This window comes from Phocoena phocoena, chromosome 7 (genome assembly GCF_963924675.1).
Source record: "Phocoena phocoena chromosome 7, mPhoPho1.1, whole genome shotgun sequence".
Classification (NCBI taxonomy): Eukaryota; Metazoa; Chordata; class Mammalia; order Artiodactyla; family Phocoenidae; genus Phocoena; species Phocoena phocoena.
This window is the reverse complement of record NC_089225.1, coordinates 34,584,374-34,604,033: the sequence shown is the minus strand read 5'-3', so window position 1 is coordinate 34,604,033 and position 19,660 is coordinate 34,584,374. Positions and strand designations below refer to the sequence as shown.

The window sequence follows — 19,660 nt, the reverse complement described above, 5'->3', positions numbered from 1 at the left end:
GACCGGTGTTCAAATACCTACTTCGAGCCTCAGGACTCCATCCCGGTGGAGCTCCTCATTGGCCATCCCGATCTAGTCGGAGTCGAGTCCGATTCGCGGATTCGAACCGGGAGGGCTGAGAGCCTCACGTCCTCCTGTGGGCAGCGAGCTGTGCCCTGTGGGGGCGGGGGGCGAATTTTGGGGTTCGGGGAGAGCTTGGACTTTGGTCCTGTCTCGGTGGAGGGACACACAGTAGGCGGTGGTGGACGTTGCCCCAGTGATCTGTTGTTAGAGCTTAATCCGTCACCGGCCTGTTTGTTTTGTCCTTTCCCAGGAATAACTTTACAAAAGGGAAGATATTTTTCGCCTGCCCTTCCCGCCAGAAATGGCCAATGTGAGTAAATTAGCCTCTTAAGAAGCAGTATAGTAATAAAATAGTTTGGGAACTCGTTAGGAAGGACGGGTTTAATGATAATGGCATTGATGGCATAATGTTTCTCGTAATTAGTGTACCGGAAATGGCAAGGGAAGCAAGGGGTGTGAATTGGGTTGATACGCTTTGCGGGTAGTTTGAACGCAACATATTTCTCAATACACGTCTATTTATTTCTATAAATTCGTTTTTAGAAATAAATTCAGTGCCAGCACCCTTTCAGTAGTTTTAAAAGACATTATTTCAGTAAATATTTAGAATTATTTTTAAGCCGTTTTCTGTTTCTTTGGTTAGGTAAACTGAAGGTTTTGTAGCAGTTTCAGTACAGGAAGTCACCTTCCAAATACTACAAAATGTGCGCAAGAGATATTATTCCCAGAGAGATTTATTCACTGTAACAGTACAGCGATTACTCAAACGCATCCTGCCATAGGGAACACAAGACATATTTTAAAACAATTACAGTAAGAGTAGAAACTAATTTTAAAACCTACACAAAGGCACAGTGCAGATTCAGAGCTTTGTGGAGAGGGAAAAGTAGGGGTTTGTGTTCACTTAATCAGAGAAGCATTTGAGGTTTGAAAGATGGGTGGGATTAGATAATCTGAGGTTTGGTTGGGCAGAGCAGGAGGTATATTCAAAGACACCCCCCCCTTTCAAAAATCAGGAAGTCAGTTCTGTCTTCCTGAATGTAAGATGTGTGAAAGAGATAAGTGAGAAATAAGGTTGGATTGTGGATTTGGAATCATGTAATAGAGAGTCTTGAATGCCAAACCCAGTAATTTGGACTTTATTCTTTAAATTTTGGTGATTTAATTAGAGCCGTGTGTTAGGAAGACTAATACGGCAACAGTTAGCCAGGAGAGTATTCCTGTAGTCAAATATGATATATTAAGTAATAGCCTAATGGTAAGACTATAAGGCCAAGTCGTAAAAGTAGACCACTAGTGTATCCCATGTGTTAAGGTGAATTTATACCTAGCCATAATCATAGGAAGGGAATGTTGTAAAGGAAGCATGTGCTACTCTCAAAGGAAAGATACTAGTTAGAGTAGTATGCTAATATTTGACCTGGCTTTATTTTGATTTGAATGAATAAATTAATCCAGTAGGTATTTTGAAGGATACTTTTATTGTTAGAAAGAAGTTTACATAAAACAATATTCAAATATATGTTTAAAAATTTGTGTTCGTTTATGTGCATTTTAAGTGCTAAATGGATGTTACTAATGAAACATGAAGATAGATATGTATGTCTTCAACAATTTAGTTTGCATACATACATAGCATGGGTCAGGTATGTCTATGCTTCAGAGGCTGAACAGGTCAATTAAGAAGCCTTGGTGGGGACTTGTACAAACTGAAATACTCATTTCTGATATAAAGGGAGCAGCCTTTCCTTAGCTACAGTGATGTGTTGCCAACTAATGTCATTTGGGAATGTGAATCCAGCGCTGCCAGATCTTTGGAGTTTGTAAGAACAGCTGAAAGTCTGGATCTTTTGTGTGAAATATCGCAATTGCTCAATGTTGATATACAATTCAAATTTCTTGTACCACTGAGAATTACCATTTTTGTCTCTGAGCAGGTTGGGTGCACACCCAAGGGAGGATGCTTAAATTTTCAGGTGGGCAGAATGCTCTGGAGACAGGTCTTGCATTTTGAAGACATATAAAGGAGGTTCTGTCTATCTAGATCTTGTAGAAAGAGTTGGAATTTGTCAGGCCTAGGAGGAGAGGGAAAAGGACATTTTAGCAGAAGAAATCTTGTGGCAGAATAAAAGAAGGCAGAGAAATACGGGAAGAGTTGGGTAGATATTTTTATGTGACTAAAGAGTGGAGTAAGAGAAGGAGGGATAAAATGAGTAAGAAATTATGTCAGAGAAGTAGAACGACCAGTTAGAATGTATTCTTGTACTTAGGATGAGAAAGTCAGAAGGAGCACAGGGCTGGATTTCAGAATACTATGTAAAAGGGAAAAAGAGTGATTCTACAGTATCTAGACTATTTCAACATCCTGGTAACTATTTTTCATACCACCTCTCTAATCCCACTCCATTCTCTACACTGCCCTTAGTGGTACATTCCTTAAAACATCGTTTATGTTTATCAGTTTAGTCTTTTCCTCCCTGCCTACAGGTTAAAATTCTGATTTATTATCTTGATATAACAGGCCCTTTCCTGTCTGTGTCAAGTATAAAGCCTTTTATAGTTGCCCACAAGTTAACTTTCAAACTTGTTTTTTACTGCACTACCTTATATCCACCTTCAGTGAACGTGTCACTCTTCTGAGTACATCCTTGATGACTCCATCCCTTTGTTCCTGAAAGTCACTCATTGAAATGCCCTTTCCCCAGCAAATTTCTGTTTCTTTACAACTAAGTATATCCTCCATGAAACTTTTTGCCTATGTCCTCAAGGGTCTCTTAATTGTTCAGATCTTTTAATAGCATTTCACAGATATGGTATTTGTTCTTACATGTTTTCCACTAATCTAAGAGTCAGCGATTTCTTTTTTTAGTATAAAGAGCCAGATAGCAAATATTTTAGGCTTTGTAGGCCGTAGCGTCTCTGTGAAGCTACTTAACTCTGCCATTATGACATGAAAGCAGCCACAGACTATACATAAATGGGTATAGCAATAAAACTTTATTCACCAAAACAGACAGAAGGCTATATTCAGCTGTAGTTTGCCAACCCCTGCATTAAATTATTCTGACTTAAGTATTTTGATTAAAGTTTATACGTGAAAGATGTTTACACATTCATACATTGTAACTGACCTCAGAGTCTAGGGAATGAACATAAGAGCAGAAAATGTATCACAAAGTTGTATGCTAAAATGGAGGAAAGTGGACATTGCCATTAAAGAAAGAGGAAAGATGGTATGGTAGATAATTAGTACAATTTACAGCAGTAAAAGAAGAGAAGAATTAGAAAGTAAATAGGTTTTGTTTCTAGGAGAGGTTTTGAAAGTTCTTTATTTTGAGAATAGAATCTTATTAGTTGTGCTACCTTTTTAGTGTCATCACTAAATAGGGCAACTTTTAGAGGTTCCCATTCTTTCTGTATGGCACTCTTAATTCTGGGAATGGGAAAGCAATATTTTTTTACCCAAAGTAACTTATTCCTTGTTTTTTAAATATTTGTATTTATTTCTAAAATTATAAATATACATGATGCTTATCCTGTGGTAGCTGCTCAATAATAGTAGAATAAACATTGGTTTTAAAAGATACATTGCAATGTGAGGATTTACCAGAGATTGTCTATGTTAGTATAGCATTTATATCCAGAATAATTTTGATTTTTGTGTCCTTCTTAGGTGCTCTGTAACAGAGCCAGACTGGTTTCCTATCTCCCAGGATTTTGCTCTTTAGTTAAAAGGGTTGTCAATCCCAGAGCCTTTTCAACTGCAGGATCTTCAGGTTCTGATGAGTCTCATGTGGCCACTGCACCTCCAGATATCTGTATGTAAAAGTTATTATTGCTTTACTTATAATTGTTTCATAACATTCTGAGTCGTGTTTCCTGTAATACAGTAAGTCCCCTACACACAAACTTTTCAAGTTGTGAACTTTCAAAGATGTGAACACGAGTTCGCGTGACCAGTCACGCAAGTTAGTTCACGTGTCTGGTGTACATTATCACGTGTGTGCATTCTCTACAAGTGGTTGTGCTTTTGTGTACTTTATGGTACTGTATAGAGTACAGTAGTGCAGTATCTTTATTTCAAGCTCAGGATGTCCGGAAGCAAGCGTAAAAGCAGCGTATAGCTGGTATTGCTAAGAAGCGCCAAGCAATAACAATGGAAACAAAAGTGAAAATAACAGAGAGTGAAATGAGGCGAAAAGAAGGTAGACGTTGCTCATTCTTATAACATGAATCGTTCAACCATCAGCATGATTCTGAAGAACAAGGACAAGGTCATGGAACACGTGAAGTCTGCTATGCCGATGATGTTGACAATAATATCGAAGAAGCGTGGAAAAGTGATGAAGGAGTTGGAGAAACTTCTCAGTATGTGGGTGCAGGATCAGCATCAGCGTCAAGTCCCATTCAGCTTAATGCTAAAAGCTAAAAGCCTTTATGAAGACTTGAAACACGGCAAAGAATCAGAGGGCACATCTTTTAATGCCAACCATGGCTGGTTTCATCGGTTCAAGGCTAGAGCCAACCTTCACAATGTAAAAGTAAGTGTCAAGGCAGCAAGTGCAGATATGGTAGCTGGCCGGGAATTTCCTGAAATGCTTCGAGAAATTATTGATGAAGGTACGTATTCACCTGAGCAGGTTTTTGATGTGGATGAGACAGGACTGTACTGGAAGAGGATGCCAGAGGAAAAGTTACATCAGTAAGGGGGAAAAGTTGATGCCAGGCTATAAAGCAGCAAAGGATAGGCTACCTCTGTTGTTTGGTGGCAATGCTTCTTTCCAGCAATATGAAGCTGAAGGCTGTCTTAGTTTATCACTCAGGGAACCCAGGAGCCCTTAAAAACATAGCCAAGGGCTCTCTTCCTGTTGTGTGGAAGAGTAACCCCAAAACCTGGGTCACACAGGCCATTTCCCAGGACTGGTTTTTCCACCACTTTATCCCAGAGGTAGAGAAATATTGCTTGGAGAAGGACATCCCATTCAACATTCTTTTGCTGCTCAGCAGTGCTCTGGGCCACCCCCCATTCATGGATGACTTTCATCCCAACATCAAAGTAGTGCATCTGCCACCGAATACTACATCTCTCATCCAACCTATGAACCAGGGAGTTATAGCAACTTTCAAGAAATATTATTTATGTCACAGTTTTCATCAGGCAGTAAAGGCAAGTGACGAATCAGGAACAACCTTGTGACAATTTGGAAGGACTGTAACATCCACGAGGCCATAAAAAACATTGACTTTGCTTGGCATGAGGTTACGGCCGTCCCCATGAATGGGGTTTGGAAGAACCTTTGCCTGCAGTTTGTTCACAATTTTCGTGGATTTGAAAGGTGGATGACGAGTCCAAAGAGGTCTTCAGCAACTTAGTGACCCTCAGCGAGAAGCTGGAGCTAGATCTGCAAGAGGACAACTTCATTGAAATCCTTGCTGTGCACCATGAGGAGCTTACTAATGAAGACCTGATGGAGTTGGAGGGCAAGAGAGGACGAAAAGAGACAAGAGGAAGAAGAAGTAACTGAAGAACCGAAGAGATTCATGATGCAAGGGGTTTTTCTTTATTTGAGGAGGCACTATTAGTTTTTGAGGCACAGGACCAAAATGTAGAACAGTACACAGAGGTTGCAGCAGCCATTCAGAATGCAATCCACTGCTACCATGTCATCTATGATGAGAAAAAAAGACCTACTACCCAGACATCACTGGATTGTTTTTTCAAGAGCGTAGATAGAATTGAGTCCAGCAAGGAAGCAGAGCCTGTGCCATCCACGTCAGGCATCAGTGAAATTGCAGTTTGCCCTCCATCTCCTTGCTGATGATCCTTCAGCTCTGTCATCTCCCACCTCCTCTCCCTCCTCCAGTCAGTAACTCTTCTTGCCTGTTCACCCAATGCCAGCCCTGTACACCAGCTGTTGTACTGGACTACTGTACTTTTCAAGGTACTCTACTGTAAGATTTAAAGGTCTTTATTTTTTGTGTCTGTTTTCTATGTATTACTTGTGTGAAAAGTATTATAAACCTATTACAGTACAGTACTATATGCTAGCCAATTATGTTAGTTGGGTACCTAGGCTAACTTTATTGGACTTATGAACACACTCTCGGAATAGAACTCATTCGTGTGTAGGGGACTTACTGTATTTCTTCTTGAGGTTTTACTGATTTTCTAAAGTTGAGTTTATCCCATTGAAAATAAAATCAGAGCTCTTGCCTAAATATTTACACCAGAAAGTTACAATATTTTTTTAAAAGAAGAATGAATATTGGTTTCTAAAACTTATTTTCTTGAACTTTAGTGTTTTTCTAATGATCTTTGAGCACACAGTCCTCCCTGAAACAAATCTTTTGATCCTATTAAACTATGTTACTACTTCTTGCCATTCTTTGCTGAATTTCTTAAATGTAGCTGTCACTTTGAGTGTTTATTAAATCAAAGTCTGCTTTTTCTTATCCATCTTGTGCACCACTATCAATCATTCTAAAATACTTTAAATCATGTCACTTCCTTCATAAGCCTCGATTATCTCCTACTGCTTTCAGTAGCAGTTCCTAAACTATTCCCAAGCTATGAATCATTGTTCAAGGATGAAAAAAAAAATTTTTTTAAGTTCTGTGATTAGTTAACTTGGAGAAATGCTTTATACCATAGTCCTATCGTAGAGGTTTATAATACACACTAAAACATTCAGGGAGCGCTCTTAGAAACTTCACCTAATGTATTCTAAAGGGATTGCCCATGGAATCCTTTTTCATGCAACACATTACTTACAGTGTAATATAAGTTCACTTGGGCATGCAAAGCTTCCCCTGGTTTTCTTGGTCCAGTTTTCTAACTCCATCTCTGATTACTCCTCAGTTTTCATAATCTGAAGGCTAAATATACATCTATCATAAATGAAAGATTTGTCACTCAGAATATGTAAAGTGTTTGCATTGTGAATATACAGCCAACCCTCCCTATCCATGGGTTCTTCATCCTCACATTCAGCCAACCAAGGATTAAAAATATTCGGGGAAAAAAATTCCAGAAAGTTCCAAAAAGCAAAACTTGAATTTGCCACACACCAGCAACTATTTACATATCATTTACATTGTATTTGATATTATAGGTAATCTAGAGATGACTTAAAGTATACAGGAGGATGTGATGTACGAAGGTTACAGTATATGTGCGTGCAGTTGACTCTTGAACAACATGGTTTTGAGCTGCTCAGGTCCACTTTATACGCAGATTTTTTTCAAAAATAAATAAGTACGGTACAATTCTTGGTTCATTGAATCTGAGGATGTGGAACCGACTATACAGAGAACTGCCTATAAATTATACTCAGATTTTTGACTGCATGCAGGGTTTGAACAGCTAACCCCTCAGTTGTTCAAAGGTCAGTAGAGGTATGCCCTTTTATATAAGGGACTTGAGCATATGCAGATTTTGGTATCTGTGGGGGTCCAGGGAGCAGTCCCCTGTGAATAACTAGGGACAACTATATAAAGAATTTTTGTAGATCAATAGGAAAAAGAAAACCCAGTAGAAAACCAAACAAAAAATTTCAAAAATGGATTTGAACAGGCTATTTCTGTAGGAGAAAACCTAAATGACTGGTAAACATTTGAAAATATGCTCAAATTCACTGTTAATATGGGATATTTATTTAAAGAAACAGATCTGAATAATCTGTAGAACCCATGTTCTTCAAAATATCTGATAAGTTTAAGTTTGTGAACTGACTCCAGTCAATCATTAGTGGCTGTCTAGAGCCTTGTTACTCAGTGTGATCTGCAGACCAGCATAGCATAGCATGGCATAGCATCAGCATCATCTGGGACTGTTTAGAAACGAAGAATTTTTAGCCCCACTGCAGACCTAGTAAATCAGAATCTGCATTTTGAGAAGATCTTAGATGATTCTTAAATAATTAAAAGTTTGAGACATACTGGGCTAGAGTGTTCAGGTTGAGAATCATGTGACAATGTCTGTGTTCAGCAGGGAAATGTTCTGCGATTGATGGGTGATGTCTGTCATAGGTATGGAAGAGAGATATGGGGGCAGCCATATTGACATGGTCGTTTTTAGTCACTCAGTTCTGGCAGAGTATTTATAAATATTTTTATTGCCAGCTAAAGTCTGCAGCAGTTGTCCCTTCCTTTCTCTAAACAAAATTCCTACTCTGAGTATTTCTTCATTTGATTTTCTAATTTATTCTTTTCTGGATCTTTTTGAATTTTTTACATGTTAGGATTTTTTTAAGTTTTACAGGAATAAAATAATGTGGTCTATTCTTCTGTAAGTATTAAATCCATATTAACTCATGTAGCTGGTAAACAGGGCATATGTCACATTGGTTTGTACAAGATTTTTTTGCAGTCCATTAATGTTTTGTGCCACCAGGTAACAGCAGTTGAATGCCCCTCCCCAAGGGTAGCCACCATTAAGTCTGATGTCTTTCCTTACAGATGTTTTTTTTTACTGTATTTAAAAACACAAATATAAGGATGAAAAATAAATGTCATATATGCTGTTCTTTGACTTAGCTTTTTCTTTTAATGTAATATGTCCTGGACTTCATTCACTATCAGTAAAGATTTACCATATTCTTTTCAATGACTGTCAAGAATTGCATAGTATGGGAGTTCCCTGGTAATCCTAGTGGTTAGAATTCCGGGCTTTCACTGCCATGGCCCAGGTTCAGTCCCTTGTCAGAGAACTGAGATCCCACAAGCCGCACAGCATGGCCAAAAAAAAAAAAAGAATTACATTTACAGTACTTTATTGAATTCTTTCCCTAGTAATGGAATTACCTGTGAGCTGACAGCTGGTTGCTTTGATTAGTCTTTTGGAATAACATGAAACAAACTAATTTATATTTACACAGGAAAGCAAACTTCAAACAACTATTGGTTAGCTAAAAAAAAATACCTAATTGGAAGAAGAACATTCTTTCAGTCTACCAATGTACTTAACTAGTAAAGAGAAAATGATTCATTTTGTCGTTCCTCTTTAGGCTCTCGAACAGTTTGGCCCGATGAAACTATGGGACCATTTGGACCTCAGGATCAGAGATTCCAGCTTCCTGGGAACATAGGTTTTGATTGTCACCTCAATGGGACCACATCACAGAAGAAAAGCCAGGTTCATAAAACTTTACCTGATGTTCTAGCAGAACCTTTATCGAGCGAAAGACATGAGTTTGTTATGGCACAATATGTGAATGAATTTCAGGTAAGTTGTTAAGGTCATTCTGTTTTTCTAATTATTAATGCTATATTAATTTCTGATAACTGAACATATTACTTTCATTGAAAAAGTAAAAAAAAAAATCTATTTAAGTCCAGTATAAACAGAAACAACATATATAGCTTTTAAAAGCTTGGCATTGTCCTGTACATAGTGTTTGCTATATAATTTTTTTCACCTAACTACATTGCAGTCTCTTTTAGAATTAAATAATTCTAAGAATTCAAAATTCTTTTGAAGAATTAAATAATTCTTCAAAAATATATATTTTTTACTAAATGTTTATTTCAAATATAAATAACTTAATTCTCTAACTGGAAATTTATATTCCCTGTTTTTCACTTTTATTAATGGTAATTGTAATTTATATATGGACCAAATTCCGACTAGTTTTATATTCCCCTAGCCATTTAAAAAGAAAATTTTGAGATCCCTGAAACTCTGGATACAGTAGACTGAAGAGGAGGATTTTTAAATAGCTTTTGTAAAAACAATTCCTGAGGGTTTTTTTTAATGAGTTTTTTAAACTGGTATCGCATGTGAAATTTTAAATGCATTTTAAAACTAGTATTGCTCATTGCTCACTCAAATGGAAAGTTACATGCATTTCAGAGTTTCTTTCAAACCCCGATCCTTATCATTTTTCATATTTCTATATAGCTTCAGGTTGAGATTTTGATCAAAGCCATATTATTAAAAGCAGCAACCCCTCAAATTATGGGTGATATCAGATAACCTAACACTGGGACACAGTTGACTTCCCCTGACTTTTTATCTCAGATATTCCTTCTCAGTCTTTTTGACTACTCCTCTGTCTACCAGTTACATGATATTTCCCAAATGTCTCTGATCTTCATTTTCTCATTTGACTTGCTCCCTGGTCACTTAAGTCCTTGGCTTTCTCCACAGGCTGTGTATTCATATTTCCTAGCTTCTTATTTCTGCTTCTGACATTTCTGGTTCTATATTACTATCTGCCTGCCAAACATCTTTATCTGGATGTCTCAGAAGTCCCAAGATTTTACACGTCTAGTACTGAATTAGTCCTTTTTCTCTCAAAACTTGTCCTTATTCCCATGTTGTCAGTAGTATAAGTGACTTAGTCATCCTCCCACTGTCCCAAAAATAAAAATTATAGTGCCAACCTTGACTCCTCTTTTCATCATACCCCTGTAAATAGTGACAGAATTACATTGCTTCTATCTCTGAAAGTAGCTCTTAAATTATTTGTGTACCTTCAGTTCTCACTAATACTGCCAAAGTTCAGCGCCTCCTTATCTTACCTCAATTTTTATAGGCGTTATAGTATGATGGACTGTGGAGATAGGATAAATCTGTATTCAGAGATTAACTCAGCCATTTACTTAATTTTGTGACCTTGAGAAAGTTACTTCACCTTTCTGAGCCTGTTTCTTTATATGTAAAATGAGGATAATAATAATCCCTGGCCTACAAAGTTGCTATGAGGATTAAACGTGAAAATGTATGTAAAATACTTATTAAACTAAGTGATCAGTAATTGTTGGCTGTTACTGGTCTGTCACCTGCTCTTCCTCATTGCCATACATCCTCTACAGTAATACTGTCATTAGCTTTTTATATCGCATGTTGATATTGCTTTTACAAAATTTCGTAATGTGGCATAAATGGCTTTCCACAATTTTGATCCCTTATCTTTCTCACCTTACTTCCCACTACTTCCTACTCCTGTTCTCCAATCACAGCATATTTTCATTTTTTTAAAATTACACCATTCCCTTTGACCATTGTATGCCTTTGCACTGTTATTATCTCTTGCTGGACTGTTTTTTTCCTCCTAAATTCTTAACCTATAGTCTGTCTATTCTTTATCTGTCAGACACACATGTTAATTAATATGTAACTCAAACGTGATTTCAACCTTTTCCTGATTTCTGCCAGCAAAGCAAGTTTCTTCCCCATCTATACCTCCAGAAGACTTCCGTTATAACTCTATAGCATTTCTGATATGGATTGCATTTATTTGTACATGCATTTTTCTTCTACTAACTCTTATATACCTAAGAGTGAAGACTGGATTTTTTACCATTGTAGTGCCTGTTCCTGTTTATAATGTCTAGTGTATAATAGACACCCAGTAAATTTCTGTTGCATAAAAGCCTCTAAGCGCTTCCTGTTGGAGAAGCTATATGTTTAATCATGTTGCTTTGTAAGTTAGTGTTCTTATCCCCATTTTACAGATTATACAACAAAAGGAAGGATAATTAGATATAACAGAATATCAGAAGAGGTAACATTGTAAGACACAATCATGGCGCATTTTAGTTAGTTTTTTAGCCAACTTCTATTCATATTAAGTCTTAGAATATCAGGGTATTCATATGTTCCTTTTTTTAATTCAACATTTTTTTTAAATTTTCAAATATTACATTCATCATAGGGAAAAGTTTGAGTATGTGAGAACACTGACTATTACCCCATCACCAGCTAGGTTAGGATTACTGAAAAAACTTTCTAGGGAAAACAGGTTTATAACAGGCAAGATATTTTATTTGAACTCCAGATTTTGTTTACTTATATTTCTTATTCCGCCTTAGGGTAATGATGTACCTGTTGAGCAAGAAATTAACAGTGCGGAAACTTACTTTGAAAGTGCCAAAGTAGAGTGTGCAATCCAAACATGTCCGGAATTGCTGCGAAGAGGTATGTTGTGCTATATTCATATTTACACTAGTGTGTGTTAGGTAATGTCACTAATTTTTTAATGTGTTGAATAATGTACTCCATAGGAATTGTAATGCTTTATAACTTAGTATTTTAATATGTCTAGCTGGAAATGATGATTGCCTGGCCAAGATAAGGCTTTCAAGTATTCCCTGACATCTGACCTCATGCTGCCATTAGATAGGAATAGAATTTTTAATAACTTTTTTCCTAAGTCTTTCCCTAAAGTCATCCCACTCCTGGGTGATTATTACAGCCATAATTTCCATGAGCTAATACATTAGTACTACTGAGAAAAATCTTAATAATGAACTTTTTTTTAAATTACAAGACCAAGAACATGTAACCCAACTTACTCTTCAGAATTGTTGGCAATGTATTTTCGTTCATCCAAAAAGAGCAGAAATAAACCAAAACTAAATTCATTTCATCCTTTTCAAAACTAATATGCATTTATAAACCTAACTTGGTACCATAATAATTTAACTTAATCATCATTTTTCTAAAGTATTTTATGAACTGTTTATTTTTTTTTAATTTATTTTTTTCTGGAGTTTTATTCTTATTTCACTTACAGATTTTGAATCACTGTTTCCAGAAGTAGCCACCAACAAACTAATGATTCTGACTGTAACACAGAAAACTAAGAATGATATGACTGTTTGGAGTGAGGAGGTAGAAACTGAAAGAGAAATGCTCTTAGAAAAGGTAATTCTTTCAGCTGCTGACAATTTAATTTTATGATCTTATTTAAATACCAATGAACCAGTGTTTTAAAATGATGGCTATCTTTTCTAGCCTTTACTAATTCTCTGCTAATGTATTCCAGTACTAAAAAACTTACATGTTTTCTGAGAATAAAAATACCACAATTTTTTTTTAGTGTCTTTGAAAAACTTAGATTCTGTCCAGTACTTCCTCAGTTTTTTTTAAATTTATGTCTGTTTTAGGAAATTTGGGAATATAGTAAACAACAAAAATGTAAAATTAACTCTTCGTACCCATCTCTCTCTCCTTCTCTCTGATCCTCCCTCCCCCTCCATGTCTCTTTCTCTCTCTCTCTCTCTCAAGCATGTCAAGTAAAAAGTGAAAATACCTCAGCCTTCTTAAAGGAGTAAACGATAACAGTGTACAGTACAATAATAATATAATGTATATACCCACATTTTTTTCCCATCCTTTGCTTTTAACTTAGAAGATATGTTTTGACACCTTTCCATAACATTACGCATAGATTTTATTTCATTCTTTGTAAAAATCTGTGTAATATTACATTGCATGGGCAAACCATGAATTTTTAAAATTATTTTTAAAAATTTTTAGTCATTTATAAGTTGAAAATCAAACTTAGGCTATTACAGGCAGTGAATATATTTGTACATATATTTTTTGTACATACTTATATATTCCTAAATAGGGAATTGCTGAATCAGAGGGTATATTCATTTTAAGTTTTGAAAGATACTGCCAATTTGCCCGCCAAAAAGACTGTCCTAGTATATATGCTCTCACCTTTACCCTGGATATTAGCATTACTTATCATTTTTACCAACCTGAGAAATGAGAAGTAGTAACTTAAAGTCTTATATTTAAAAATTATATAATTATTTATCTAAGAGCTTGATGTTCAGTTATATCGATTTCTTTCTCTACAAGATAGAAAGGAATATTCCTTTGCGTGTATGACATGTTGGGATTAGCTCACTTGGACACCTTAGCTAACTATAGTTGAAAAAATTCTCTTTATTAATTTATATACAGAATAATATTTGGAATTATTTTATATTTTCTTTAGGGTTGGATGTATGGTTCTCTTCATTTATAAAAATATTATTTACATACTCTATTAATAGAGTATTTTATGGTAATGACTTCATACTTAAATGTCCCACATATAACTTTACTAATAAATTCCATGTAGTAATTAATAATCATGAGCAAGTTATATATGCCAGCTAACAAAGAAGTTACAGAGAGGCATAAGGCATTCTCTCTGATCTTTAAAAGATCTGAATTTGGAGAAGTGAAATTTAAATACATAATAACTCAATAAACATTTTCTATTTATATATTAAGACAATGATTAGTAAATGTATACTACCATTTAGACACTAGAGAGTTTGCTCTGATATGTGCATTGTATTAGTAAGTCCTACTTTTTGAACCATTCAAGATTCTGAGCCTCATTTGATACTGGCTCCCGTATAGATATAAGTCAGCAACAAAGACCCAATGCAGCCAAAAAATAAAATAAATTAAAAAAAAAAATTTCCAGCCTTTGAAATGGCAACACGCTTTATCATGTGCATTTTAAACGTTATAATAACTAAAGCTATTTTATTTTTTTATGAAGAAACATTTTTTATTTTAGACATGTTAGTGGTTATTTTAGAACCACACATAGCTTACTGTCCAAGTAGATATTGTATGTTGTGGTTTACTTTATTTCAGGTTTTTTCCAGCAGATGTCAGTGTTTGCTATTGATGAGCAGAAATCTTTTTTTTTTTTAATTAATTTATTTTTGGCTACGTTGGGTCCTCGTTGCTGCACACGGGCTTTCCCTAGTTGTGGCGAGCGGGGGCTACTCTTTGTTGCGGTGCGCAGGCTTCTCATTGCGGTGGCTTCTCTTGTTGCGGAGCACGGACTCTAGGTGTGCTGGCTTCAGTAGTTGTAGCTCGCGGGCTCCCAGTGCAGGCTCAGTAGTTGTGACACACAGGCTTAGTTGGTCCACAGCATGTGGGATCTTCCCAGACCAGGGATCGAACCCATGTTCCCTGTATTAGCAGACGGATTCTTAACCACTGCGCCGCCAGGCAAGTCCCAAGCAGAAATCTTTAAGAAAAATACTTAAACTGGTTCTTTTTGTGATCATTTGGGATTCTTTTAGTTAACCTTTGCAAACATTTAGATGCATCGTTTTGTTCACCTTGTAGTTTTTGTGTATGGTACATCTTTTATTAAATTGATACATAATTCTAATGACTTTCCTAAACCATACTGTTTTTCTATTTTTAAGAATTAGGATTAATGAAATACAGCAGTAAGTGTAAATATTAAGTATGAAAATAACCTATAGAGTACAGTATTATCTAAATGTTTTTCATTAGTTTACAAGAAAGTACAGGCATGCCTTGGAAGTATTGCAGGTTAGGTTCCAGGCCACCATAATAAAGCAAATATCACAATAAAGTGAGTCACACAGATTTTTTGGTTTCCCAGTGCATATAAAAGTTATGTTTATACTGTACTGTAGTCTTAAGTGTGCAATAGCATTATGTCTAAAAAAAATATACATACCGTAATTTAAAAATACTTTATTGCTAAAAAAATGCTAACCGTCATCTGAACCTTCAGTGAGTCATAGTAGTAAAACATCAATAAAGATCACAGACTACAGATCATCATAACAAATATAATAATAGATGAAAAAGTTTGAAATATTGAGAGAATTACCGAAATGCCACACAGACACGTGACGTGAGCAAATGCTATTGGAAAAATGTTGCCAATAGGCTTTCTGGACACAGGGTTGCCACAAACCTTCAATTTGTAAAAAACTTACCTGCGAAGTGCAATAAAGTGAAGCCCAAAAAAATGAGATATGCCTCTATTTGGAGAAAATAGGTTAAAGTTGTATATCTCTATAGCAGGGATCAGCAAACTTTTTCTGTAAAGAGCCAGATGGTAAATTTTTAGGTTTTGTACGTGATAGGTTCTCAACTACTCAATTCTACCATGTATTGTTAAAGCAACCACAGACCATATATAAATGAACAGGCATGGCTACGTTCCGGCAAAACTGTATTTACACAAACAGGCAGGCAGCCAGCCAGGTTTGGCCCTCGGGCTATCAAGGCTTGGACTTCTGAGCATCTCAGGTTAGTGCCAGAGATGCTCAGTGAGGTCTCATCACTCTAGGTGGGCCAGAAATTCACGTTACCCTGTAGTGCGTGACCCCCGATATCACCATTCAGCTCTCAGCCCCGCAGCTGGCACTCTCTGCTAGACCTTGAGGAATCTCACCTTGTATCTGCGCAGCTCAACCCTTGGCTACTGAACCAGGGTAAATTGCTCTGCGGACCACATGGGAAGCCCATTTGTGCAACTCCCTCTGCTCCATTACCCTACGCCAGAAATTCCAGATGCTTCAACAGTTCAGAACTCTTGCTTTCTACCCCCTCAGCTCAGTGACACTATCACTTTGCTTGGGCTCCACTTCTTTGCCCTGCAACAAGAGAGTGTCCCCAGACAGAAGCCTGGAGCATATATGGGGATCACCTTATTTGTTTCCCTTCTCCGCTGCAGTTTTGTCTGCCTATTGTTCAGTGTCTAAAAACAGTTGCCTCGTATATTTTGGTCAGTTTTATATTTTTCAGCAAGTGGCAAGTTTGATAACTGTTACTTTGTTATGGCTGTGAGTGGAACTGTGCCCTTGTCTTTAAACACTTATGGTCTGTCTTTTTTTTTTTTTTTTTAACATTCTAATCTGATTCTAATATTTGCTTCTAGTCTTTTTCACTGCTTAGACTTCTGATAAAGCTAATAAAGACATTGTAGGAATTAGGATGGTAAGACCAAGATTTTAATACATGCACGTGGTCTGTAATGTTTATACACAATACAAAAGATAGAGAGGTGTATAGTGAAAAGGAAGTATGTGGTCCAGCCCTGTACCCAATCTGTCCATTTATCTTATTATTTTTATGTGCCTTTTCAGAAATATTTCATAACTGTGAGTGGATAGATGTGTTTTTGAAGGACACACAAACAAGTACATGTTTTTAACCAACTTTCATTCAAATTAATGAATGGTCCATATCTTTTCATTATGAATATTTTGTTTTCCTTTTCTTACCTTATTTCTAATACCTCTGTAACGATACAAAATAGCAACTGTAAGTTATAATCCATGACAAATTTGGGAGCTAATAGCACAGGAGTGATTAGAAATAGTTCCTAAAATAGGAAATAATTTAGAAGAAAAAAATATACAATTTAGACTTTTTAAAAGAAATGAAAATGTTATATGAACCATTAATCTTTTGGACTGGTGAAAATAATCTTAGGACTTTACAGTCTTAATTTATCATTAGTTTTAATTGTTTATTAATCTTATTGTATTTGCTATCTGAAGCAAAAAATATCTTAAAAATTTATTGAGAAATAAAACACTCTGTGCTGCTGCTTTGAGCATATTATTTGTGCCTTTTTCTATGCAGTTCATCAGCGGTGCTAAAGAAATTTGCTACGCCCTTCGAGCTGAAGGCTATTGGGCTGACTTTATTGACCCATCATCTGGTTTGGCAGTGAGTAATTAAATACATTTTGAAAGCCACATTATATAATTTGAAGTAGGAATTATTTATTATAAAATTGTTTATAATTATAACCTTCGTAAAAGTAGACCATTTAAGACTTTGAAAACCTCACAATTTTATGCAAAGAAGTATAAAAATAGGTACCAAGAGTCTGTTGTAGGTACCAAGGTACCAAGAGTCTGTTGAATTCACAATAGGTACCAAGAGTCTGTTGAATTCACAACTTTGAGGGACCTCTGGCACTCATAGTTAAGCTTCTCCATCACTTTAAATTTTTTTCATTAAAAATAATTTTAAAATTTATTTTCCATCCTCATTAATAGATATTGTTTGAATTACATTGAATTAGTGTGTTTACTGTTCATTAGTTAAAACTTAGTATCCAATAGTTTCATTAAGGAAGAAACACTTATTTTTAGAATTAAGAATATGGATGGTAAAGAAATATTTAGAAAAGTAACTTTTTGGAAATTAACATTTATAAAGCTATACTTTAAAGAAAATAAACTGAACCACTATTGTGGTCATATTTTAAATTCTGTGTATATCTTTCAGCTACAAATAGGAATATATACTGTTTCTTTTCAAAGTCAAGATTTAGTGAGTACTAGAAATGAAAAACTTACTCTGATAGTTTTCTTATCTTAAAAATTACAAAGGTGAACCATAGATGATTGGTTTCATCATATTTCATCTCTAAAGGTCATATAATATTATGCATTTGGTTCTAGGTAATATGCAGTCTGCTAGATCATTCATTTCACATTTCCAGAATGCACAGGTATTGAGGGGAGAGGAGGTATTAGGACAGTTAGGTGTTCCATGTGACCTTTTTATTTCTTATTTGATTTTTTAAATATTCAGAGTATTTATATAGATATGTGTTCGTATTTGCATAAAAATTATTACTTCATTATCTTTCTAGCTAATGAAAATATGACTTGTTTTATTTCCTCCAGTTTTTTGGACCATATACAAACAACACTCTTTTTGAGACAGATGAACGCTATCGACATTTAGGATTCTCTGTTGATGATCTTGGTTGCTGTAAAGTGATTCGTCACAGTCTCTGGGGTACCCATGTGGTTGTAGGAAGTATCTTCACTAATGCAACACCAGAGAGCCATATTATGAAGAAATTAAGTGGAAACTAGCAGTAATGTCAACTTATTTGCTCTGCTATTTGTAACATTTGGGATGATCTATACACTGTCAAAGGCTTCAGTTTTCAAAATTTAATTCCTTGTAGGTATTTATTTCAACATTTATGAATTTACAATATTGGCAAGCGGTTTGTGATTTTTAAATTTCAAATGTTCATTCATAATATCATTAAATACATCTTGAGCACATCCACATTGTATAGAATGTGATAACTAACATGTAACCAGGGTATGATCTCATATTGTTATTTCTCTCCTTAATTGGAAAAACCTCAGTTTTAATTATTTTTCTCCAAAAATAAATCATACATTTGGTTATGATATGTTTTTTCATTGCAGTATTTTTAAAATATAATTCTTAAAGATTCCTAAGAAACTACAATATTAATCTTCTTAAAGTTTGTTTTTTCGTTTTTGGGGTTTTTTTTAATAAATGCAGTTGAGAAATCTGGATTCAGTGTAGATTTAACTTTTTTTTAATTTTCTTTTTACTATATTACTTGTTAGATGTCCTGGTGCCATCTGAGTATTACTTTGAAATAATGTATGTACAGGAAAAGAAGAATAAGGATAATACTAAAACTTTACATATAAAAGAATATGAATCTCATCTTTATACATAGTGAAAAATAATTCTTAACTCCTGGGTTGAGACAGATAAATGTAGTTTATTCTCAGACAAAACTATGCTTCAGCTGCTAAGTCATATTTCTCCAAATTTAGCAATAGACGGAAACTGCAGTAGTTTACAGAAATGTCTCATGTGGGACAGAGTTGTTTTTACAGCATTTTAAACTTAGACTCATCTTTGATTTGTCTTTTGTCATTAGGAATATAGATAAATCTCAGGAGAACAAGTAACTTCTACCAAATGAATTAATTGAAATGGATTTTTCTGTATTTTTAAAATTAACTGCCTGTTTTTCAAATGATCACATGGAGATGACCAGCTTTTTAATTTAGTTTACAACTTCATTTAATACTGTTTGTTTAACATGTATCGATAGTTTGATAATGAGTGTTGCTTATGATTCAAAGAATAAGAGCTACAGTGTTTTCATTCATTATGAAAAAGATGAAGTCTTGACTTCCAAAACATTTTTTTTTTTTTTTTTTTTTTTGTGGTACGCGGGCCTCTCACTGTTGTGGCCTCTCCCGTTGCGGAGCACAGGCT

At 35.4% G+C, this 19,660-nt stretch overlaps 1 protein-coding gene across 1 annotated transcript; it reads left to right on the top strand.

The window, feature by feature from the left end:
* The first annotated feature begins 319 nt into the window (after positions 1-319).
* MMADHC (metabolism of cobalamin associated D) lies at positions 320-18,807 on the top strand. The gene is made up of 7 exons (XM_065880800.1): positions 320-373; positions 3,737-3,881; positions 9,069-9,286; positions 11,878-11,983; positions 12,582-12,712; positions 17,225-17,311; positions 18,283-18,807. Exons 1-7 carry the CDS (start codon positions 365-367, stop codon positions 18,475-18,477), a joined length of 891 nt encoding a protein of 296 aa, XP_065736872.1. The 5' UTR covers positions 320-364; the 3' UTR covers positions 18,478-18,807.
* Positions 18,808-19,660: the final 853 nt, after the last annotated feature.

Excerpts from the sequence above, each read along its gene's own strand:
- MMADHC (XM_065880800.1), top strand. Across the intron at positions 12,713-17,224 it reads GAGAAATGCTCTTAGAAAAG|TTCATCAGCGGTGCTAAAGA; the intron begins GTAATTCTTTCA and ends TTTTCTATGCAG. Across the intron at positions 17,312-18,282 it reads ACCCATCATCTGGTTTGGCA|TTTTTTGGACCATATACAAA; the intron begins GTGAGTAATTAA and ends TATTTCCTCCAG.